This window comes from Phyllostomus hastatus, unplaced genomic scaffold (assembly GCF_019186645.2).
Source record: "Phyllostomus hastatus isolate PE091 unplaced genomic scaffold, TTU_PhHast_1.1 phas_scaffold_216, whole genome shotgun sequence".
Taxonomy (NCBI): domain Eukaryota; kingdom Metazoa; phylum Chordata; class Mammalia; order Chiroptera; family Phyllostomidae; genus Phyllostomus; species Phyllostomus hastatus.
Window position 1 is genome coordinate 15,032,309 of NW_025334018.1, and position 24,396 is coordinate 15,056,704.

Consider the following 24,396-nt stretch of genomic DNA (forward strand, 5'->3'; position numbering starts at 1 on the left):
GACAGTACAGGCCAAGGGAGGGGACAAGGTCATGCAGGTACAGTTTGTAGAATGAGAATAAAAGTCCTTAGTCTAGAACTCAAAGGAACACCAACATTTAGGAGGGAGGCAAAAAATTTAAAAAAAATAAAAAAGGAGTCACTGAAGGAAACAGAAACAGTGACAGTGAACCAATGCGGTCAGAAGCCAGGGAGGATGGTGAGGAAGGAAAGGTTGCGGCTAATTCTGCCAGTCTGCTCAAAGGCCAAGGCAGACAAGGCCTGGAAAGAGGTGACTGGGTTTGGAAATGGAGAGATCACAATCTCTTCTGCTACAGCGGCCTGGGTTTGGTCAGGGTGGGGAGTAAGACTTCAACGGGCTGAAGGGCAAATGGGAAAACCCCAGAGAGCAGAACAGATCTTTCAAGAAATCTTTGTCAAAGAACACCGGCACAAGCTGGGTCACATACTTTAAAGACCATAGTTCAAACACGCGTGGCTGAACTAAACGTTGGGAATCCTCAAAGGTCAGAAAGGAAGCGAGTCGAGTGAGACCTGGAGCTGGTGTCGGCTCCGGAAACAGCCGCCTGTGTGTGGCGACCTGTAGCTGGGGTGTCCAGGCCGGGCGTACGCGGTCAGGAGACCCAGTCGAAAGCCGGCTGGAGGGTGGGAAGGCGCATCGGACCCCCAGCGGGTGAACAGGGAAACCCCATGCCGCAGGTGGGAATGGCAGGGATCCTCGCCGTCTCGGTTTTATACTGCAGCGTAACAATCAACCACTGATTTAGAGGGTTTTACTGACACACATTTACGATCCCAGTCTCTGTGGGTTAGAGGCCTGGGCGGTTTTCACAGGGTTCTCTGCTTCAGCGTCTCACCAGGCTGCGGTTCACGTACTGGCTGCGGCCTCGGTGTTATCAGAGGCTTGACCGGAGCGAGATCCACTTCTGAACTCCCTCTTTGTTGTGTGAATTCGCTTCCTTCCAGCTGTATGACCGAGCCCCAGCTTCTTACTGGCTGCCGGCCGGAGTCTGTCCTCAGGGCCTCCTCTCTGCAGCCACAGTGCTGAACAGAGCGCTCCCACGAAGAGCAGCAGTGGTCTCGCTGTGGTTGAGTCAAATGGGCCCTTGTTTACCTCGACCTCTTAGCATCAGACTTCCCCTCTTGGCCTGCTTGACCTCCATCTGATCTGAGACAGCCTTCCCTCCCCACTCCACACTATTTTCTTAGGTTGTTTCACCCACTCCCAGGACCTGACTATCTATACTATATGCCACGGATGCCTTAGTTTGTGATTCCAGCCATAATGTAAGTTCGTTTCCCACATGTCACCACATGGTGGTCTCACTCACTCCTATTCAAAATGATATTCAATACTCATGGCCAAGAATAAAACTGAAAGCAGAACCTTTTCCCCAGAAACTGGCTTCTTCTCATCTATCCTCTATCTCAAGTTGTAGCGCCACCGCAAGCCAGAAACCTAGGGGACAACTTACATGCACCTCTCGTACTCACTCCCCTTGCCTGGGGGCCAGCCGTCCCGTTGCAGAACCCTGTCTCTGCCTTCCCTCTGGCGTGCATTCCGCCATGGCTCTGAGCTCAGCCTACCGTCTTTCTTGAGACAAACTGCCTCCAATATTCCACATCACAGTGGATGGCGCCGTCCTTTTCCTTCTCTCAAGAGAACTGTGATTCAGTTCCTCCCCTCTCCCATATACTCCCTACTTAAGCATTACTAATGTTGTCTTTTGTATTTCTCATCGATTCCTGCCTTTCCATCCACACTGCCAAGGTCTTCAATGCCCTACAGTTAGGAGGAGCCAATGTCCTCTCTCCAAACTGCCCTCCAGTTGCTACTGATGTTCTGAAACAAGAATCTGGTCATCATTCCTCTGCTTAAGATGTTTTTCATGGGCTTCCCTGTCCTCAGAACAAAGTCTAACTTCTAAGCATTGTATTTAGGGACCCTAAGGTTAACTCCTTACTTTTTATAGTTCCCTCTTAATGTTTTTAAAAAGATTTTATTTATTTGTAGAGACAGGGGGAAAGAAGGAGAGAAACATCAATGCGTGGTTGCCTACCGAGCGCCCTCTACTGGGCACCTGGCCCGCAACCCAGGCACGTGCCCTGACCAAGAATCGAACCAGCGACCCTTTGGTGCGCAGGACAGCACTCGATCCACTGAGCCACACCAGCCAGGGAACCCTCTTAATTTCTTGGGCTTAAAAAATGTTACTCTCCTTCACTGGCTCCTCTACAATCATGCACGCTGGCTGCTCCATCTTCCCGGACTCCAATCCCGACCCTCTTCTGGCTGACTTCCTCTTCAAAATGCCAGGTCGGACATTTCTTTTCGGACCAGTTGCTCTCCTGCTTTCTCCGTGTTTTCCTGGATGCTGTACTTGCCTTCGTGGGACGAGATTTTGCTTTAGGTGTTACTCTCAGGTTAACATTTGACAAGGCAGTTGTGGTGGTTCTCAAGTCCATTTGTTTAGGCTGAACTGTACTTTCCGGAATTCTACTCCCGGAATATTCGCTAGAACATTTGAGTGAGCCGCTAGAGACTCGTGAGTGATTTTAGAGGGCGGCTGCGAGGCAGCAACGATCGTGCAGCCCACACACGTGCGGCCTGTTGGTTCGCCAGTCGTGGCGGGGCCCTCCCAGCCTTTCCCGGGGTCAGCCTGAGGGGTCTCTGACCTTCAGACCAGGCGTGTGTGGTCAAGGGCCTGGGGTTTTGCAGGCAATCTTACCATCGACGTCCAAGGTAATAAAACTGGCCATTTCGGTGTGTGTGCGCTTGTGATTCCCACCCATTCCCGCTCTCTCCCACTTTACATCCATCTCCCCTCCTGAACGGCCTGTTCTGTGAGCCTCAGCTCCTGCGTTAGGAACAGAGACACGGCCTCCCGGAGACGGCTCGGCCAGCTCCCACTCGGGGTGCAGGCAAACCCCTGCACACACACACACACACACACACACGCACACACACGTGTCCCAGCAGAGCTGCTTCTCTGGTGTTGTGTCACATGTTCTTACTGCCTTTCCAGCCGACTTTCACCTCTGCGTTAGGACCTGGCATCTCTGGAGGACCAGTGTAAGACGGGGCTTAGCACGAACTAGGTGTCTGTAATCATCAAATAATTCAGAACACCTGTGTTGACCCTCTCACACGCTTTTAACAATAAAGATGTCAATGTGATTTCCACAGTAGATGAATACATTAGCCATCAGTAAACACCGACCCAGATGACTGTTACATAAATTAAAATCCTAAGAAGTCGAGAAAATAGCTATCACCCATACGATACCTATTCTCAAATATTTCCTATTATGTAAGTTGTCCATTTGCGTACAAGTAAATCTTTATACAAGTATGGAAGAACTAAATGCAGAAAAACCTATGGGAAGGCAGAGTTTTCTGATTTACCTGCTGGATTGTTCTTTTTTTTATTAAGATTTTATTTATTAACAGAGGGAAAGTGAGGGAGAAAGAGAGGGGGAGAAATATCAATGTGTGGTTGTCCGGTTGTCCCCCATGCGCCCCCCACTGGGGACCTGGCCTGCAACCCAGGCATGTGCCCTGACTGGGAATCAAACTGGCGACCCTTTGGTTCGCAGGCTGGCACTCAGCCCACGGGGCCACACCAGCCAGGGCTACCTGCTGGATTCTTCAGAATGATTTCACAACATACTGAGTCCCTAATATTTTCTACAGACATTACAAAAATGATAATAAAGTCAGTGATATGATTTCATGTACAGTATTTCCTTTAGTTATTTAAAGAATACTAAAAGGCTCTAAACTTCCCACCACCTACCAGGCAGCCAGAAGCAGCTCACCGGTAACAGTCTTCTCCACAAGGTTATCGGTTCAATGGCATCTTTAATTCTTACCCACACAACAAATGTCACCATATCATTTCAGAAGATTACATGACTTGACAAACCGTGTTCAACTGTCACTTTATTGTAAGACGACAGAATTAATTACAAATGTAAATGATAACTCAGTAGTCTTTCGCCAGGCACCAAATATTATTAAAAGCACACTGCTTTTTCCAAAACCACCATCAGACGATTCAAAATGCGGAGCAAGAAACGTGTCCTGGCCAGCAGACTGTGTTAACTCCCTCACGAGAGGGAGCCCGCGCTCCTCACTTTCAGGTGGGGGCGCTGGACTCCAGGAGGAGGCGACACAGGAAGCTTCTGCCACAGCCCGGCTTCCGCTCAGTCAGGGTTTCTAGCCGTCCCGGTCTGGGTGGGTCATTTACATGATGGGCTGCGCCTGGGCCTTCTTTGCAAGCAGCTTCAGATCTGAAATGCACTTGGAGATCGTCTCCTTCTCCTGTGACGAGGAAAGAGAAACCTGGTTAGACCTTCCCAAGGCGGCCCGACACCGGCATCTCAAGGGTGCTCCCTGCGGGACCTGGAGGTTCCTCTGCACCCTCAGAATGGACGCCTGGCTCAGAACAACAGACTACCGGGAATTACTTAATGATGTACACAGGGAAGGTGCGACTCTGAGCAAATCCAGGGACTTACAGCCACATCTCAGAACTCGTCACACCCTGCACTTGTGGCCTTTTGACGAGAAAAATGTCTCAGCTCCTACGCTTGCTCAGGACTCGCTGCGTCTGCCGGAACCTGTTCGCGTCAAGATGCCGCCCCACGAGAGAAAATGCTTCGTCGTTGGGCACTCGTCAGAAGTTCCAGAACGAATTAACAAGTGCCGAGGCACCCCTGCAGTTAGAATCCCCTGGCTCACAGCTTTCACAAGTGAAACCTACGCAGAGTTTGAAGCCAGATGCCCCTGTAACCACGTGCCACTGGTGTTAACCTGCACGACCAGGTATTAGCTGCCTGCACGGGTTACCACCCGCTAAAGACCACACTAACGAACGGTAGGAATATAGCAAACGTTGGGGATGGAAATAATTGATTTCTTTTCTGTACTTTTTTGTATTTTCCAAGTTTCTTAATAAGTATATAGTACTTTTTATGTAAAAGATGGTTTCTTAAAAAAACTCATTAAATATACTATATATCTGGAAAAGAGGAAATTAGGTCATAAGTACATAAAAAATATAATTTTAAAAAGGAAATCAAGTTCAGGTAAATAACAGAAAACACTTCTGTTCCAGACCAATAAACCGAGTGGCAGGAAGAGGAAACGGAATAATCGTCAAGGACCTAGGACGGAAGAGGCTCGGAAGTAGCCTTGTCCGGTGGCTGAGAGTTATGGAGAAGTGAGCGACATTGGTGGACGGTTCCCAGATGAGGAACCTGAACACAAGTCGGTAACAAGCAGAGTTCTGAGCAACCTGTGGTTTGACCTCTGAGGTGAGGGACACTAACCAGACTCTGAGGGCGGAAGAAGCCAGCACGCGAACGTGCAGCCGTTTCTAGGCCCCACTCCGCAGGAGAAGCAGCCAGGGCCTGTCTGCAGGCTGAGGTCTCCTGGCCGGCCCCTCCGATCCTAACACAGCCGTCACCCGGTGCACGGCAGAGGCCCCGCCACAACTCCAGAAGCTTCCAACGCCGCGTACCTGCTGTGCGGAGATGCTCTGCACCACGTGCTTCTCCACCCAATTTATCATGTGCTCCTGCTCCTTCCGCCGCATCATGTCCTGCACGGAGATGTGGTAGTCCAGGCGACTCTTCACCTCCCGGTACACTCTGTGCAGCCGCTCCCGGTAGGTGACCTCCAGGGCCATGGCGATGTTATTCTGAAGCAAAAGCAAGAAACGATGAAAACTGTTTGCACAGCTCAAGGATCACTTCCACTCAGAGGTTCCTGCCTCCCACAGTTTCTGAGTGTTCTCTTTCTCATTCAGTGTAACTGCCACACAACAGTACAGTAACTTCACACGGACAAATGACGACTCAGTATCTGTATGCACTGTGAAACGGTCACCGCACGAGTCCAGTCACCATCTGTCACCACGCATGCACTTCTGGACTCTGCTGGTTTTATCAGAAAGGCCCTGTCAATGCCAAGGGTGCCGTATCGCTTCTCACGTTCTCTCTTTCTACTTCTATGGTTCCATTTCTCAAGATCTTCAATTCATTTGGAACTTGTTTTAGTACGAGGCGGAAGGCAGGAGACCAACTTTACACTATCAACGGAGGTGCCCACCTGTCTTTCCTCCCCCACGATGAGAATGCCTCCTACCCAACCGCCCTCTGTGTGCAGGTCCGTCTGAACCGTCTCGCCTGCTGGCCAACCTTTCTATTCACACCGCACTGCGCTGGTTCAAGTTCATTCTAATCTTACAGTGAATCTTAGTATCTGGTAGGACTGTTCCCCATGAATTCACTTTCTCTGAATACTTCTGGATACTCGTTACTTTTTCTATTAATCAACTTTCTCTTCTCTAATCATATCAACTCTTGCCTCCAGAACAGTATCAAATTAATACTGGTGATAGGAATGTTTTCACTGGCCAGTCTGTGATGAGACCCCTCCCTTCCAGGTCTGCCCGTCAGACATAAAGGCCTGGTGCATCCACCTCCAGCAGGCCCCAGCACTCCCAGCACACCTCCTCAGTGCCCTCGCTCTCCGCTCCCACCTCTCCCTCTCCCTCACTGCCTTCGACTCCCCGCGAACGGCCCTCCTTCCCACGTCACTGAGAAAAGGAAGCGATGCCAGACTCCCCACGAACTTCTGCCACCCCGTGAGACAGCCCACCTGACCCCACACTCACGCACCCTGCCTTCCTCTATGCGACTGCGGCTGACCCACCCACGTTCTCACAGCCCCTCCGCTGGGGCCCTCTCCCACAGGCCCTCTGGTCTCCCAAAGGGCATCATTCCGGCAAATTCCTCCCTCCCCTTTCCTGCATTGACTTCTCTCTCTCTGCTAACTCCTGTCACATGCTCACAGGTAATGGTGCTTTCCATCTTTAAAAAAAAATCTGCCTTGACCGCCACACCCTCTCCTCCTAGCTAACTCCTCTGTTCACCATTACAGTAAAACTCCTTGACAATTTTTGCAGTTGTCTATACTGACTCCTATTTCTTTCTTTCTGTTTTTTTCCCCCAATCTACTGCCATCGCTTCACTAAAATAGCCCTTACTGAGGCCACCAAGAACCTCCATGTGGCCACATCCTATGGCAAATTCTTAGGCCCTTTATCACTTGATCGTAAGCGACTACAAATTGAAACACCTGCGGTTCCCCTGTGTGTCCCAGTCCTACAGCTTCAAGTGCCACCTGTCAACTCAGGACCCCCGGAGTGCAGCCCGCACGTCTCCCCGTCAGGTCCAGACTCACACATCCCATGTCCTAAGCTCTGCTCCACCACGTCGCGGGCACTTCCGGCCCCGGGCGCCTGAGACCGAGGCTGCAGCAAGGCAGCCAGCGTGACCCTTCAAACAGGAGGGAAATCCTATCCCATCTCTGCCTAAAACCCTCAGTGACTTTCTCCTTCTGCTCACTTCCAAGCTCTCACGGAGCCTGTAGGACTTTCCGTGAGCTGGCCCTGGCCACACCCCACCTCGCTTTTCCAGTCCTCCGCCCCACCCACTCTCCTTCACTACACCGGCCTCCCTCCTTTGCTTTGCCTACACCGGGCAAGCTTCCTGGTAGGGGACCTTGCAGTTGTTCCTCCCTCTGCCTGGAACGCTGTTCCCCCAGGAGTCCACACGGCTCACAGCACTACTTCTTCAGGTCTCTGCTCAAAAACCACACCAGAGGCCTTTCCGGACTGCCCACAGAAACTGGAACTCCCTCCTTGCAAACTCTGCCCCTTTAACATTCCTTTATTGCTCTGCAGAGCACTTACTGCCACTTGAACTCATGTCTCATAGATTTTCCTTTCTGTCCTCTCAAACTGCGGCTAAAACATAGACTCCATGACGGCAGACTCTGCCTTGTTCTCTGCTGTGATCCCAGAGCCCTGCCCTGCCGGTGTCTCCGCAGAGGGAGAACTCAATGATAAGAATGTTAGAGACTAGCATTTGATTCCTTTGAAAAAACTACGTCCTCAAAAGTCAGATCTTCTTTGTGTGTACATATTATACGTGAGACAGAAAGCATTCGCTCCTCGTAACCTAAATATGCATGGAAAAAGGTTTTCAAACATTTATGCACCTAAGAATTTTGGGGGATCCTATTTTTAAAAATACAGATTTTTGGACAGCTCCTGGCAGAGGTTCAAACTCCACAATCTTCGGACTCCTGTAACAGACGCCCCACTGTCAGGATGCCTCACTGTAAACACGAGGTGGGAAGTGCCAGGCTCAAAGCAGTGAGCAACACAACACCCAAACACGTATGTTCCCGACATTGCTTTAGAAACAAAACGTCTGAGAATCTAACTATGCTCTGACCACAGTGAAAAGTTCTAGTGCTACCCAAATCTGCTTTGTGAATTTGGAATGTAAGGTATCAGACGGTCTTATGGCAAATGTGTCCTCATGACGTGCCTTAGGCAGTGAATACTATTTTTTAATCAGCTATAAATTAATGACTATTTCCTTTTATGTGGATCCGAAATGTGTTCTTTTATAACTTGCACTCTTCCTAATTTCAGAGTAATAATCCTAATCAACTACCCACTGGATAGGTCTTCAATGTCTGCACAGCAATAACCGCCAACTCCCCCCCCATCTTCTCTTTCCTGAATGAAACACGCTCTATCCACTCAGCCATTCCTCAGGTAACAGGTTCTGAATTTCTGCTTCAAGTGCACACGGACGAGTAACTTCATTCCCCTTAGGAAGCTCCGAAACCTACCCTCTGGACATCAAACAGGTAATGGCGCTTTTGAACCAGCGCCTGCTGCGACTTCTCCAGATCAATTGCATCCTGGATGCCTTTCATGGAAGCCTGCTTCGCTTCTTCTAGCTGGGCGATTTTTTGCTGCAATTATGATATTTATAACAAAGATCAGTGAAAGCACCAAGGTTCTCAAAACAGATCCATTTCATTCTTCCTCAAAGTCATACCCCTCATTTATAAAATCAAAGCACACTCTAAGTAGCTCACGACGCCTTGAAGAAACATACATATAGGAAAAATGCACAAATCCTTAAACTTCTGATCTCAAATTAGTATCTAACAATACCTATAAGTGTACACATAGTAATTAGGCTAATTTCCGATTATATCGAACACACATACACACATTCACACAGGAAAACACCACCTGACGGCCCTGATGGACGCATCAGGTGCGGCCCCGAGTGGGAACTGGGGTCTGCGGCTCTTACCTCGTTGAGTTTATCAGCGAACTCCCCGACAGAGGCGCCGTACTTTTTCACCATGAAGACGAGCAGCCCTATGGTTGATATGGCAGAAATGGTCTCGGGAGTGACCACGTATATTTCTTTGGACAGGAAATACAGGATGAGCCCAGTTCCGAGCACATAGGGTCCTGAAAGAAGAAAATGTTACTTTATGACGGATATGCCTGGGCGAGAAGGGGAAGACAGAGAGGCACTTCTGTATTCCCTCAGTGGCGGGCAAAGTGAAGTCATGGCCGAGTGAGGAACTGCGGACTGGAAGACACCCAGCCGAGCTGAGAGGGCAGGGATCTGGACTCGAGGAAAGGGGACTCTGCGCTTGTACGGAGCTGATCAACACAAATACCTCGGCGTTTAGTTTCCTGCTCCGTAACCCGGGAACAGGGCCCTCTCCCAGGGCCGATGAAACAGAAATAACGGTGTCAAGGGCCTGGCACGGCCGCACAGCAAACAGCCACTCCATGAGGATGGTGACTCTCAGAAGGAATCTGTGCAGCGAGCTGCACAACTTACTGAATGGGACACTGCTCGGGACAAAACTTACCCACTCCTGCTCATTTTTACTGAACAGGAACCTGGCACCGAAGGTTAAAGAAAACCCCACAACTATAAAATAGTATATATATATATATAAAATGAAAAATTAAGTGTTAGAACTCTCAATTCCCAATCACAATGCTTCACATCGATGTAGCTATCTTTATTCCCCTCACAAAATGCTGCGCAGAGACAAGGCAGGCCCCCGGGGCAGCTCTCCCAGTGTTCCCGAGCAAGACTAGCACCAGCGGATGGGAGGCTCTGCCGAGAACGAAAGGGTTGTACTGCAGACCCCGGAGCAACGTGGTGGGCGATGGGGAAGTTAGGGGTGCTGCCCCCACCACCCGGTCCAAAATTCGCATGTAACTTCTGACTCCCTCAGAACTTAAGCACTAACAGCCTGCTGCTGACAGAAGCCTCACCAGTGAGTAACATAAACAGTCAATCAACACGTACTTTGTACACTGTATGGGTTATACACTACATTCAGCAATCAAAACAAGCAGGAGAAAAGAAAGTCGTAAGGAAAAGATTTACAGTACTTATGGGAAAACATCCGCATGTAAGTGGACCCTGCAGTCTGAACGCATGTCAAGGGTCAACTATAGTCTCAGATATATTTTACCCTGAGTTTCCCACACCAAATTCCAAGTTATTTTTTAAACATTTGCCCTCACATGGACAACGGTGCGGGGACTGGCTGTGGAAGCGGTGGGGTGGGCTGCATGGCGGGGGGAGGGGGGGGGAGTGGGATGACTGTCACGGCATCAACAATAAAATATATATAAAAAAAAAGACCTAAAAGGCCCGCCACACATAACATTTTAGTGAAGCTCTGAGCACACTAATGTTTCCTGCAAAAGTTTCGGTTAGGGACCTGCTATTTTAGGCCACTCCCTGGGGGTAAAAACAAAGCCTCCGGTTCCCAAGGTTTCCGTCCCAGCAGTACTGGGTTCAGCAAGGAAGGCAGCGCATGCAGGGGAAAGGACACTGGGTACTCGGAACACCTGAATTCAAGTACAACTCATGAAGAGAGAATAAACCCTGGCAAAATCTTGATTTCTTAGTTTTTTTTTCAAGATTTATTTATTTTTAGAGATGGGAAGGAAAAGAGAGAAACATCAGTGTGTGGTTGCCTCTCACATGCCCCCCACTGGGGACCTGGCCTGCAACCCAGGCACGTGCCCTGACTGGGAATCGAACCGGCGACCCTTTGCTTCATAGGCCGGCACTCAGTCCACTGAGCCATACCAGCCAGCGCAGTTTCTTAGTTCTTCTGGATAATAAAAATGTCTTCATAGGACTGTTGTAAGCATTAAATAATGTTAAATGAAAACACATTACATTATGAAAATACAAGGTTTCAGAACAGTTTATGCTTTTCTGAGAGGGGAAAAACGGATAAATACGGCCCAATTTCTGTTTTCATGCTTTATTTTAACCTGCCACTCTTTCCATTGTTATCTGACAGTACAGCCTATAGTTCTGCATTTCTGGACTGTGCATCCTGCAATTGAATCTGAGGCCCGTGATGGCCGGCCCCTGGCTCACCGCTGTGCGCCTGGACCATTTGATGAACTTGGTACATCCACAAATGGAGAAGACAATGCTAAAATTCAAGTTAAAAATCCCAAACAAATATATTCCAAAGACAAGTCAGAGCAACTCAAGGTCCTGTTGCACGGAGCCACTCCCACAGCTTACTTCCACAACCGCTGACTTGACTTGCGTGGCACGTGCGAAGAGGTCAGAGGCCACCAACGCCCTGGGTTAGCATGAACCGTGCCACCTGCATGGGCAAACGCTCACCTGTTACGCCGGTTTTAGGATAAAGGAACTGGAAGAATTCCTCGGGGATCAGCCCGTGGCGAACTTTCCCTCCATATTCCGGAAGAGGCGGCACAGGGGCCAGGCTTGGCTGTCCAGTGTGGAAGATCCTGGTTGCCTGCAACACCCTGCAGGCAGCAATTGTGCAAACTCAACGCCCATTCTTTAAAAGAGAACTCAGTGTAGGGACAGTCAGCAGAAACAATGAATGGGGGTGAGGACGGAGGCAGTTTCCCACGGTCACAACAGGGAGAGACGAGACCAGGAACGGGAAGGTTAGGGTCGAATGATCAGCTGTGTGACAAGGGTAAATGACCTGGTAGAGCCGTATGTCATCTCCTCCCCAGCACTAGGATCCCACTGGTAAGTCTCACCAGTTGTCTGTCTGGCACTCTGTACGTCTACTGTTAGCACTGAAATACATGGGAACACGGACGGCAGCCATAGCACCCGGGTTCAAGTCCTAAACTTGCCACTTGACTTTGAGCAAGCGATTTAAACTTTGTACTGTCCGATTCCCGTACGTGGGAATAAAGGGTACCGCCTTGCAGGGCTCTGGTGAGAACTGAGTTAGTACACGTACAGTGTTTAGAATAGTACTTGGCATATGGTAAAGTTCTACGTGAGCAGTTAGCTACTACACGCCCTCTGTGCTGTGCGCTCCCTGGCAAGAACTTTGACCTTTGATACTCTCTGTGATAGGGTGGTGACCAACCACACTATGTGAAACAGGGTTTTCAGTGTTAGGCAGAGCTAATTACATTCACCTTTGAATTGCACAGCTGTGTACGTCCTGGAAACCTCCCTCCGTTGGTTCTAACACCATTCTCTGAAAGAAAGGTAACGCTCCTGCATCTGGGTTAGACACCTCGCTCCCTCACGCTCCTGACCGTCCACAAGGGGCTCGGTGGCTTTGCTTACAAAAACGAGGTGCACAGAGCGGATTCACCAGTACAGCACGACCAAAGCATTCATTCCACAAATAGACATTTTGAACTCGCTATTGCCATTTTTGGGATTGAGCTGTTGTACTATAGATTTGCAAGCTATTCTTGTGTCGAAGTAGTCTAAGACTGCATTCTTAGTGATTATAGCAAACTGGTATCTCATTAAGTTTCTGATGAAATAAAGTACCCTAGTCTTTTCCCTACCTGCTGTCAAGCTTAGTCTCCCTCAAATCCGCAGCATGTTTTTGTCCTCCCTCCCCACTCTCTGTGCCTCCCCGTGCAATGTAAGAGTTTATATTATTTCTTTGATTTTGGTTAGTTGCTTGTCTCTTGAATATTATTTTTTTCAATTACAATTTATATTCAACAGTATTTTGTATTAGTTTCAGGTGCACAGCATAGTGTGAATATTATTTCTGCCCCCCAGTTTATTAGCTACCCCACCAAACTTTTGCAGTCTGAGAACCATGCTTGAGATTCTTCCCTTTAGATCAGGGTTTTCTCAAGCTCAGCACCACTGACACCTGGGACTACTGACAATTCTTTGTTGCGGAAGACAGTTCCGTGCACTGCAAAGTGACCAGCAGCGTCTCCGCAGCCTTTACACACTGCAGGCACCTGGTGTCACACCCCCACCTTCCCACCCAGGAGTGACAACCAAAAGTTTCCAGACTGTGACAGGAGTCCCGTGGAGGGAACCACTGACTTTAATCACAGCACTAAAGAACTCGCTTTAGGCTGACACAAATCCCTTCCCACTTGGCTGGCTCAGTTCAAGCCCTTACCTCCTCTCTTCTGGTCAAATATCGCTTAAACCCAGCCCCCTCCACACTGTCGTCAATGTTTTTAAAACGCAAATTTGACTTAGAAACTCCAGCAAGCTCTCTCCTGCCTAGAGAAAACAAACTCATATAACACACGATTCAGCACCTGTCAAATTTTATACCCTCACCTCTATTCTCTCTCCTACCCTCCAGCCATATGAAAGTACTTAAGTCTCAACAACAAACAAAACAATAAAAACATGCCTCGTGCCGTTCCTTCTGTCTGACATGCCCCCCACCCAGCCTTCAGAACACCTCGAGGACATCCTTTACAAAGGTCTCTGCAGTCTTGGGCTAAGGGTCATTCATTCCACAAACCATTCACCGACTTGGTACTTATGCCAGGCCCTGAGAGCACGGCGGTGAGCAGACCCAGTCCTGACCTTCCACTCTCTAGCAGGGGTGTGGGGCGTGCACGCACAGGGCCACACGCAATTTCAGGCAGCTGTTCTAAATCCCATGGAGAAGGAAGGAGCAAGGGAAGGAGGGAGGGAGCAACGGAGTGGGAGAATGGCTTTTTTTTGGCGGGAGGCCTGAGGACATGTGAGCCAAGGACCAGGGGAAAGCGAGAAGAGCAAGTACAAAGACCCTGCGGCAAAAATACGCTGGCAGTTTTCAAAGGACAAGCGGGAAGACCATTGTAACCACAGAATGAGCTAAGACAGCAGGAGGAGATACATAAAGAGGCAGGAAGGGATGGATGCATTTTGGGTCTTCTGGGTTCTGTAAGTTTAGATTTTATTTCAAGTGGGATGGGGAACTCTGAAGGGTTTGTGGAGGGGCACAGGCGAGGGGACGGACATAATCCCTGTGGCTGCTGTGACAACGGGCTGCACTGGGAAAGAAAGAGATGCAAGGAAACTAGTGGAGACTCCTGAAATCTCCCAGGTGGAGGCTGATGGGGGTCCATGCCCAGCAGCAGTGGTGGCGGCAGAAGGGGTCGGGGTCCAGACCTCAGCTGGTGGAGAGCCTTGCTGATGTATGAGATGTGGAATGTGAAAGGCGGCGAAATCGAGCATGTTCCTTGTATGTTATGTGTCTATCTTGTATATTTCACTTATTACCCATATAATGATTATTTATCCGCCTATAGAGAGTCTCTTACTTTTACCTCTGGTAAGTTGGAAGCAGTCAATTATGAAAGCGGTCTCACTTTACTGCATACACAAAAATAGTTGCAGGTAGAAGAAAGCCACTTTTTCAAGCCATAGTACAGTTATCAAATTTGGCAAGATTTAGGGCTAAAAACAGAAATTCCTCCCCCCAAAACCGACATGTTTTATGAAATAATATTAATAGTAACAGCTGCTAACATTTACCAAGCACACACTATACCATGCACTGTTTTTACAGTTTCATGGGAATAAAGTCTTGTAATTTTTAAAATCCACAGTGTACTATTACCTCCACTTTGCAGATAAGGAGACTGAGGTCACACAGCTGCTAAGTGGGGAGGTCCGGTGTCCCTCGCTCTTCCAGCTCTGGAGTCCTCACTCTAACCCACTGCTCTATAGCCACCCCCACTCTAGACTGTGTGAGCTCCATAAAGGCAGGCACTTAGCCTCACTCCCCCTTCTAACTCTGGTTCTACGAGTAGCAAATAAATACCTACTGAGTCAATACATTTCTCTAACTCTTCTGATCTAACAGTGAAAGTCGGAATCTGGGATACGGAGCAAAAGCAATGCACTTCATAACAAAACCTGCTCACTCATACGTGGGATAGGAATCAGAAAGCCATGAACTAACAAAACAAACTCACAGACACAGACAACAGCATGAAGGTCACCAGAGGGGAAGGAAGAAGAGGTTAAAGGGGGCCCGATATATGATGACCGAAGGAGCACACAGTACAATATACAGACAATGCACGAGAGAATTGTGGGCTTGAAACTTAATGTTAACCAATGTCACCCCAATAAATTTAATTCAAAAGAAAGCAAAAACGTGTTCTTGGGTATGCAAAAATTCTTACTCTAGGAACTCTGATCGGAGCTTTGGCAGTTGTATCTAGCTGAAGGTCACAGGGAGATGGGCGGGGCTTAGAAGACAACAAAACCAGTTTGTAGTTCAGTTAGAACACGTCATTTAAACCCTTCAACTTTGCCATTATGTGATACGACGATAATGTTCCAGGCAGTTACAAAAGCCCCAATGTTTGAATGATGCTTTACGAGTTCCAAAATTCCTTAAAGAAAGGTCATTCCTGGCCCGAAGCTAAGAGAAGGTCCCCGAGAAGCGAAAAGTGATGCTAAAACAAGGACGAAGGGGCGTTATTACACCCCTCTTACTCACCCTGGCCCGAGGAGGGCCGCGCTCTTCAGAGAGGGGCCTGCAAATACAAAAGGCGCAGGTCAGCAAGGTCAAGGTGAAATCTGGTTTGCCCCTTCCTCGGTCCCCCCGGGGCCCGATCACTAAGGCCATTCAAACCCTCTTTCCTGTCCCCCGAGACCCCACGCTCACCTTCCGAGAGGCGCTAATAAATCCCCATTCAGGCCCAAGTCCCGCTGCGCCTTTCTTCGCCCCTTTTCCTTCCACCCCCTCCATATAACCCCAGACGGGCTGCTTTACAGTCACTGACAGGTCAGACCACGGTCTACACCCCTTACCTGCTGCGGCGGCAGCGGAAAGTACCACTCGAGACAGCATGGTCAGCGAGGGTCCGCTCGGAACTCTTGGCGTCCCAGTGACCTGAACGACAGAATCTGTCAGGGGCAGGAGCAAGATGGTCGCTCGCAAGGATCGCGAGAAAAGAACGTGAACTCTCGTTCCCTTCAACTTCCTGTCGAATTTTTTTCTCTCGCGATAAGAAGCACAAAACGAGGTGAACCTATTGCTGAGGGCGGCAGCCGGAACGCAGAATGAAAAGTAGAAGCAATTCTCGCGAGATGTAGAGAGCCTGCCTGTCCAGAGGGGCGGAGGCCCTGGGAGGTACCACGTGGGAACTCTCCGGGCTCAATCTCCTGCGGACGGCCACTTTGGGTCTAGGTTGGCATTGAAACCGTGGACATGAGGAAGGAAACGCCGCCTCCTGTAGTGCCCCCGGCGGCCCGCGAGTGGAACCTTCCCCCTAATGCGCCCGCCTGTATGGAGCGGCAGTTGGAGGCTGCGCGGTACCGGTCGGGTGAGCGGAGATCGCGGGCCTGGGGCTCTCTCACCCCGGCTCGGGAGGACCCTTCCCCAGACTAGTCCTTCCAGCCTGCCCCCGCCCCGCCTGCCACCCTGGTCCCTCCCTCGCTGAGCTCTGTCCCCAACTGTGCCCAGTGTTCCTGAGCTCAAATCCAGGCCCGCGTGGTTTTCTGTGCGGTCGCCATGGAGACGAGCCCTTACACGCCTCTTGCGCTGACAGCTTGTACCTCCTTTAGATGGAGCGCTCCTGCTTGGGGCTTCAAGCCTGAGTGGTCGCTGCTGGGCTGGCTCCCTCTGGCTGTTCAAAGACCCCTGTGCCGCCCCCAATGAAGGCTTCTGCTCCGCTGGAGTCCAGACGGAGGCCGGAGTGGCTGACCTCACTTGGGTGGGGGACAAAGGTATCCTGGTGGCTTCCGATTCAGGTGAGTCACTTTCTCCTCAATCTCGCAGGGGGAATGGAGGCCAGGGGGTACAGGTCGGGCTAGGTTCACTCTCATGCCCCAAACTGAGTTCTTGGGGGAGCTTGAGGGTGTTGGTTTTGTGTAGGTAGAAATGCCTTTTTCTACACAATGATTCTAAGTGGCCGGATAGAAGATTCTAGCAAAATCCACAGAAAAATTAAGAAATGGGTTACATTCACTTTTCCTTCTATGTAACCTGCCCCGTATCCCCCCAGTCCAGACCAAGCCAATCTGTGCTGTCTCTTCCCATTTTTTTCTTCATAAATGTCTTTACTCTGCTTTCTTTGTTTTGACTGTCAGACTCAGTAGTGGAGACTTTGTTATTTTAAAAAAAAACACAGAATTTGGGTGTTGGCAGGCTTCACTGGGAAGGGTAGATGTGGACAGTAAAAATTGACCCTCTCTGACAGTTGAACTTCAACACTTCATATACTCAGGACAACTTCTGGGGCGTTCCCAGTACTTAGCCAGTCACTGTGCAAGACACTGTGTTGTTCAACGTGTATTTTTAAGATTCCGTGAGATGTGTATTGGAATTGTTCAGCAAATATTTATTATAATTAGGAAGCTTTGTTGTCCTTTTCTCCCAGGAACTTCTTTTCCAGTGTTTTCTCACTGGAAGTGGGGTAATGGATTTTACTGGCTGTTCCATCTTTTTCTAGAAGTCTTCCTCACCTAATTGTCTGGGCCGTTACTAGGAAAAGAGTAATGCCAGCATAGAGGCTAACCCTTCCAATGATATGGACTTTGCTGTTGTAGAAATAACTTACTTTGTTAGTGTAGTGGTGATGGGCTACCTGGGTCCCGGGAGTGAGTTGCTGTCTTGGTGGAATTCAAGCTTGTTTCCATCCCCCTGCATCCTCTCCCTGACAGGTGCTGTCGAACTGTGGGAGCTGGACGAGAACGAGACACTCATCGTCAGCAAGTTCTGCAAGTACGAGCACGACGACATCGTGTGCAGCGTCAGCGTGCTGCGCTCCGGCACGCAGGCTGTCAGCGGGAGCCAGGACTTCTGGTGGGTCCTCGCCCTCAGCACTCCTGTCCCTGGGCCTCCTGCGGTGTCCTCACCGTCCGATTAGCCTTATTGTATAATGCTTCGGACTCATCGTGAGAACCCAGTGACTAACACGGCGCGTCTGTAAGGTTTCCCCAGAGGGCTTGCAATCCACTGAAGTATCCGTTTCCCTTTGCTTCTTAGCATCAAGGTTTGGGACCTGCCTCAGCAGATGGTGCTGAACTCGTACCGGGGTGAGTGCCCACTCTTCCTTCCCAGCCCTGGCCTTAGCTGTGTCATTCTTATTTTTCGCATTGGGCGCCCTGGACTTGGCTTGGATGTCAGTCAGGGGCAGCAGCCCCCGCTCTCCTGCCTGATGGCTCTCTTCCACAGGCGTCCGTCCCTTGCCCTTTCCCTTAACTCCCTGCCTCTGTTGATGGCCTCACCCCCTTCTCGGCCACCTGGGGCTCTCAGTCGCAGTCACCTTCCCCTCCCCTGCTTCCCGCTCTCAGTCGATCACCGCGTTCCTGTGCGCCTTGTTCCATGTGGCAGTGACCTCCCTCCCATTGCTCGTGCTCCCACTTGCTTCTAGGCCTCACCTCACACAGACAGACGGTGGCACTCTCGGCTCTGGACTTGTCCCCTCTGCTCTGCCACTGGTTCCTTGTGGCTTGCAGACCAAAGTCCCACTGTCCTGTCACGGCCTTCGAGCCCTTTCACCATCACCGCCCCTTCAGGCATTGCGCCGTAGCTAAACCCAGCCCCAGCAGATCCTTGGCCTTCTCCAAGTAGGAGCCTTGAGGCTTAGGAATCTGTCCTGTTTCTCAACATTCCCATCCTTAGACTGACGGAGATAAGTCGGGTGTGGGAGGGGCAAGGTGGCCCCCTCCCTGAATTTTACCTGAGGGCTCTGTCCTTGCTCTGCGGCTCTCGGGGAGAAGCCCCCTTTGTGTCGCACGTTTGCTGGTCACACCGCCGAGCACTGTACCGCGGTGAGCTTTGGGACACAGCTGCGTGTTCCTTCTGTGACGGGGGAGAAGGTGTCTGCGGAGGGAGAGGCGGGGAAGAGCCCGGAGAGACTGCAGGCAGCTCCTCAGTCACTGTCAGGAAGGAGGACGTTCAGGAGGGCGACACCCCTAACACCTTGGTGCCCAGAACCCCGCTGAGGCGTGCCCTGCGGGGTGGAGGTTACTGCAGCACAGTGGGGGCCAGCTACGAGTTCCCTCCCTCTTCTTCTTCAGCCCCTGATTTCTCTTGCATCATCTGTGCTAATTGGATTTTTTCCCTAAGCCTTTTCAGGTTTTATAACTCCATCACCATTTCCTCTGAGGTTTGGTCTAATTCAGTATCTCATGAAATGTAGTAAATGGCAGCTGGAGACCAGGCCTGTCGCTCACACCCTCCCTCTGCCCCCTGCGTGGGGGGTGGGGGGGGCACCTCCAGCTTCTCCTGTGTCAGAGTCCCCTCCTCTCTCCTCCGCAGCTCACTCGGGGCAGGTCACCCGTGTCGCCGCCTCTCCCCACCAGGATTCGGTGTTTCTCTCGTGCAGCGAGGTGAGACACGGCCTCCACCTCCCTCCCCGCTCCCCACCACTCTCCAGCCCTTAGGCCAGTGTCCAGTGTGGCAACCCCCTGACCCGCAGCTGCTGCTTTGGGTCTGAAGCCCCCTTTCTGCTCCTCTGCTCCCAGGACAGTCGGATTCTGCTCTGGGATACCCGCTGCCCCAAGCCGGCGTCGCAGATGGGTGAGTCTGAGAGCCGGTGTGGGCGGGCGGTACCGCCAACCCGCCCGGAAGGGGCTTGCCTTGGACCGGGTCGGAGGACAAGCTACCGAATGCCCCGCTGCTGTGGCCTGAGTTACACGATTGCTTTCTTTGCCGCTGAGGCTCTGCTGACCCCGTTTTGTGCAGCGGGCACCATGGGGGAGGGCTGGGTCCTGGGTGGGCGACTTAATTCCCCTTTCCTGGAAGGGTCAGCACAGGGGCCAGAGCTGATATCTTCGTGCCGTGTGCTCGAAACCTGCCTGTGACTTGTGTCCGGAGAGGGCAGGAGGCTGGTGGCCCAGTGAGGTTGTGAGGGCCGAGGAGGCGGAGGGCACGGCTGCCTGGGCGGGCTGGGGGGGCCCGAGTGCAGCGCTCCTGGAACTCAGCGGGGCTCCATCCGGGAGGCTGCCTCTCGGGGCGGGCTCCGGGTCTCTCCCTGACCCCTTCTTTGTCCTCTGCAGGCTGCAGTGCCTCTGGCCACCTTCCTACCGCCCTGGCTTGGCATCCTCAGCAGAGCGAAGTCTTCGTCTTTGGTGAGGGCGACAAAGGAGCCGTGTGGGGACTCTGGGGAGGGGAGGGGGGAAGGGGCAGTGCCAGCTCCACACCCGCGAGGCTCCGGCAGCTCCATCCTCGGCGCCCCTGGGCACCGATGGCTTATGCTGATGGGGGGCTGGGAGGGGTGGGGACCCAAAAGTGGTTTCAGTTTAGCTTTGGGCAACATGATGATTTTTTCCCCGGGGGATGTGAGTCCCGATTGTTGGTTCTGGTTCTGGTATCCTGGACATGGCTGGGAGTCAGTGGGCCCCAGAGCACACGGATTACTCACTATGCAGCAGGTCCTCAAGTGATGTCATTTCACTCAACGTCCTTTCGTTACAATGTTGATGGGACATCCTAGGAAGTAACTCTGGTATCAGTTCCGCCTGCAGTCAAGTTGGTTTCCTTGTATGTTGTTTCCCTTAGACTCACACAATCGGACCACGTTAGTGAGGACTTACCGTGTAGGGGGTTTCGTTACACTGTGGGTAGTTGTAGTGCTGTGCTGGTGACGTGGTTTGTGGTTAAAACAACCACTTCATCATCCATTGACTGAATTCCCACGGCCGCCAGCGACTGCTCGTCCCCACTCACCCAGAGAGGAAACCGGTCCTCAGCCGGCTGACTTGTCCAGCCTCGAGGGACGGGCATTCGGGTCCGGGCCCAGCTGCCCCCGGGGCCCCGCCCTCCCCCCCTGTGACGCGCCCTGTCTTCTCTGTAGGTGATGAGAACGGCACCGTCTCCCTCGTGGACACCAAGAGTGCGGGCTGCGCCCTCAGCTCGGCGGTGCACTCCCAGTGCGTCACGGGGCTGGTGTTCTCCCCACACAGGTACTGTCCTTTGTCACCAGGGCCTGCTGGGCGTGAACGGGCCCCTCGAGGGGGCAGGGTCACTCTGGCCAAGGCCTAGCCGAGTGGGTTTGCTCTCCTGAGGATTCAGAGTGTCCGCCGTCTGGCACCCTTTGTTGGGTGGTGCGGTCCTTGTCTGCCGTGGCTGACACCCTGCTCAGCGCCCAGATTGGTCAATACTGTGGGGACAGTGCAGTTGAAAAGCCCGTGTGTGTGGGTGGTGGCTGGAGCTGCGGGGGTGGGGCCGGGCGGGACGGTTAGTCGCAGGCTGCGTGTCACCCAGGGCTCCCCTCTGTTTCCCTCGTCTCTGCGTGGGCCCTGTGACGGGGACCCGAGGAGCAGCCAGACCTTAGCCCGACGTGGGGGTCGGGCTGGGGGCTGCCATGCAGGGTGTGTCCGGGGTCCCATGGGCTGCACCTTTCACAACCCTCTCCTTCCTGTCCTAGCGCCCCCCTGCTGGCATCTGTCAGCGAGGACTGCTCCCTCGCCCTGCTGGACTCGAGCCTGTCCGAGGTGTAAGTGCAAGGGGGAGCTGGGGAGAGGGGCGGCGGGTGGCCGGCTCCTTCCTCTCCTGCAGAAAAGTGCATTGTCTTCCTTCAAGGGGACTGGGTGAAGGCCACCACTCTGCTCCTGGGGCCGGCGCTCAACCGGCTCTGTCCCTGGGTAGAGGAGGAAGGTGGCGGCGGGTGGGATTCTAGGGCTGGCATTCTGTCTCCCGGAGGGCGGGCTGCCCTTTCTGCAGAGAGAACCACAGCGGATGCAGCCTGTTGGGGGGACAGGCGCCCCACAGAATATCTGAAGTGTGCTTGCTGCTTGGCCTCGATGTGCCGTCTGATCTGGGCTGCCCACACCCCTGCCCGTGCTGGAGTCGCCCGAGTCTGGGGCAGTAGGGATGGAGGAGACCCTGGAGGGTAGCCACGCTGCTCTCCTGCCGGCAGCCCCACACCCAGGGGGGCGTGGGTGTGTCGGGTTCTCCTCCCCAAGTCGGTTTTCCCTCCTGCCCCCTACCGCACTCAGACTCTCCTGTTCCAGGTTCCGAAGTCGAGCCCACAGAGACTTCGTGAGGGACGTCACGTGGTCTCCACTCAACCACTCCCTCCTGACCACCGTGGGCTGGGACCACCGGGTCATCCACCACGTGGTGCTCACGGATCCTCCCCCAGCCCCGGGGCCTAACAGTGTCGCTGAGTAGGCCGGGTTGAAGACAAAAGGCAGATCCCCCAGAGTAGCCTCGCCCTTTGCCCCTGCCCCTCAGCTTGTGAGGCCGTGCGGAGGCCTCCGCGGCAGGCTGACGCCCGGATCTGGGCATCACTGGGCGTGTCTCCCAGCCGGGGGGTGTCTGGGTGCTGGGATCCTGTAGGCGCGGGGAAGAAAACCTTCCTGGAAGATGGGTTGGTTTGTACGTCTGAGTGTGTGTGTGTGTGTGTGTGTGTGTAGTTTTTGGTTGTAGGGGGGATAAGAAGTCCATCCCACATTGTTCCTGGGGCTCACCCTCCCCACCACCCTAAAACAGAGTTCACAAAAGGGTTTTGTGCTTCCCATGTGGCTGTGCGTGAGGAATTGGCCACAACCGGGTGGCATGTGGGATGTGGGCATTCCTGGACCGGAGGACGCAGCTCGCAGGCCACTCATGGACATCGGAGCGTTTTAGTAGACTGATCCACCGCGGGCGTGGGCGGGGCCCCGTTCACGGAAATCCACCCCGCTCACCCTGAGGGAGAGCCGCATCGCTCACCACGGTTCTGCACATCTTGCCATTGAACTGACTCAGAAATCCACTTTCTGGCCCAATAAAATGTGACTGGTGCCTGTGTGATGCCTCCCCGCCTCCCATGGAGTTGTGTACGTGCGGGATGAGTGTCTTTCTGTCTCAGATGCCACGAGGTGGCGGGGGGAGTTTGGGGTGCAGGGGAGGGCTTAGCGTTTCAGTGAAGGTAAAGCCGGACCAGACGTGCAGAGGAACGCCACTTTCCTTACCTGCACGCAGCCTGGGGCTCACCTCTCCTGCCTCCAGACCCCCTTCTGTGGATGCGGGGCGTCTGAAAACTGTGGGGGGGGAGGCGCGGAAGCCTTGAATTACAGCATCAGAAAGAGGACCGGAAATACTGGCCCGTGAATAAAACATTCAGGCCTTGCTGGCCTGCCCTTTGAAGCGTGTCTTCTGTACGGTTAGACATACTTCCCTTGTCAGGGTGTCAGTCGTGCAACCCCTCCCCCCCTTTCTTTTTACTTCCCAGCCCCCCAGAGTAGCTGGTTGGAACTTAAGGTAAACACTGGGTTCCTCAGGTTGGTGGACCGGCTACCCCTGCCAATTAGAAGTCAAGGATCAGTTACCGAGTGTATCAGCACTAAATATAATCAGTATGTGCTTTGCAAGTTTAGTGTAGCTACACTCACTCAAAAATGGGGCATTTGGAGGAAATACAGACACAATGTTTTAAGTAAAGCTTCCTTTGCCAAGCTCCACCTGTCTCCCAGTCCCCTCCAGGGAAAATCCATGGGGACTGTGGTCATGTGACCTACCAGGTTCCAGGTGAGATGGGAACAAAGCTCTGTTCTTAAGTGTAAACAGAGTGAGTTGGTAGAAACCCTTAAGTTCTTCCCAGAAGTAAAAGCTTAAAATTTGTGATCATTTAGAGATAGCGAGGCCAGGGGTGAGGACTTGGAGTGGCAGAGAGAACAGGTGTAACAGGTTAAGAGCCCCAGGGAAGGTAGGTCTGGGTTAAGGTGGTTAAAGTGACATCAGAGAAGGGAAACATCAGAGAAGGGACAGTCGCATTGCTGTTGCACACAGTTTGGGCTCGGATCTGGGCCCGTGAGAGCAAGTTGCATCTGCCATCAGCACCGCCACAGTCACCCGGGCTCTGCCCGCTCTGTCTTCCGTCCTTGTTTCCTCCGAGCGGCATGTTCGAAAGGGCAGGAAATTGGGGGGTGGAACGGGGGCAGGTGGGGGCGCCCCTGTAGTTTCATTTATCTTCAGAGGGCCCCGGAACAGGCCACAGCTAGACCTGGGAGTGAAGGCTGCGGTTTTCAGAAGGCAGGGTCTTGCTGACTTCGAACAGCACGGATACTGTGCCTTTCGCATTTGTGTGTCAGTAGTGGCGTGACTTAGTAACTGCATCTACAAACAGAAGATTTGTCCCAAAGTGTGCTTGCCTAAGTATTTCAGGAAGGCATGCACTGGGTGCCTTGATGTGCTCTGGGGAAGCTCAGGGGCACCGGAGGAAAGCCGGCGTGTGGGGCAGATGCGGGGAGTTCACGACCAGTTACCTCTCATAGTGGGTTTCTCACTGCCCCTCTGAGTCAC

The 24,396-nt window shown here is 52.2% G+C and overlaps 2 protein-coding genes across 2 annotated transcripts; one reads left to right on the plus strand and one right to left on the minus strand.

The window, feature by feature from the left end:
* Positions 1-3,924: 3,924 nt before the first annotated feature.
* ATP5PB (ATP synthase peripheral stalk-membrane subunit b) lies at positions 3,925-16,119 on the minus strand. The gene is made up of 7 exons (XM_045816643.1): positions 15,969-16,119; positions 15,655-15,691; positions 11,571-11,716; positions 9,192-9,355; positions 8,716-8,841; positions 5,525-5,704; positions 3,925-4,323 (listed from the first exon to the last, which is right to left on the minus strand). The coding sequence occupies exons 1-7, from the start codon at positions 16,006-16,008 to the stop codon at positions 4,246-4,248; spliced, it is 771 nt and encodes a 256-aa protein (XP_045672599.1). The 5' UTR covers positions 16,009-16,119; the 3' UTR covers positions 3,925-4,245.
* Positions 16,120-16,260: 141 nt separating this feature from the next.
* WDR77 (WD repeat domain 77) lies at positions 16,261-22,902 on the plus strand. Its single transcript, XM_045816642.1, has 10 exons — positions 16,261-16,483; positions 16,725-16,910; positions 17,823-17,964; positions 18,148-18,197; positions 19,426-19,496; positions 19,632-19,686; positions 20,166-20,237; positions 20,963-21,071; positions 21,536-21,604; positions 22,122-22,902. Exons 1-10 carry the CDS (start codon positions 16,369-16,371, stop codon positions 22,279-22,281), a joined length of 1,029 nt encoding a protein of 342 aa, XP_045672598.1. The 5' UTR covers positions 16,261-16,368; the 3' UTR covers positions 22,282-22,902.
* Positions 22,903-24,396: the final 1,494 nt, after the last annotated feature.

What these genes read in the sequence shown, in the direction of transcription:
- ATP5PB (XM_045816643.1), bottom strand. Translation starts at nt 16,008, where the DNA reads ATGCTGTCTCGAGTGGTACTTTCCGCTGCCGCCGCAGCAG. An exon ending in TTCCGCTGCCGCCGCAGCAG is followed by an intron (nt 15,692 to 15,968) that starts GTAAGGGGTGTA and finishes TTGTATTTGCAG; the next exon opens with GCCCCTCTCTGAAGAGCGCG. An exon ending in AGAGCATCTCCGCACAGCAG is followed by an intron (nt 4,324 to 5,524) that starts GTACGCGGCGTT and finishes TCCTCGTCACAG; the next exon opens with GAGAAGGAGACGATCTCCAA.
- WDR77 (XM_045816642.1), top strand. Translation starts at nt 16,369, where the DNA reads ATGAGGAAGGAAACGCCGCCTCCTGTAGTGCCCCCGGCGGCCCGCGAG. An exon ending in AGCGGGAGCCAGGACTTCTG is followed by an intron (nt 17,965 to 18,147) that starts GTGGGTCCTCGC and finishes TTTGCTTCTTAG; the next exon opens with CATCAAGGTTTGGGACCTGC. An exon ending in CAAGCCGGCGTCGCAGATGG is followed by an intron (nt 19,687 to 20,165) that starts GTGAGTCTGAGA and finishes TGTCCTCTGCAG; the next exon opens with GCTGCAGTGCCTCTGGCCAC.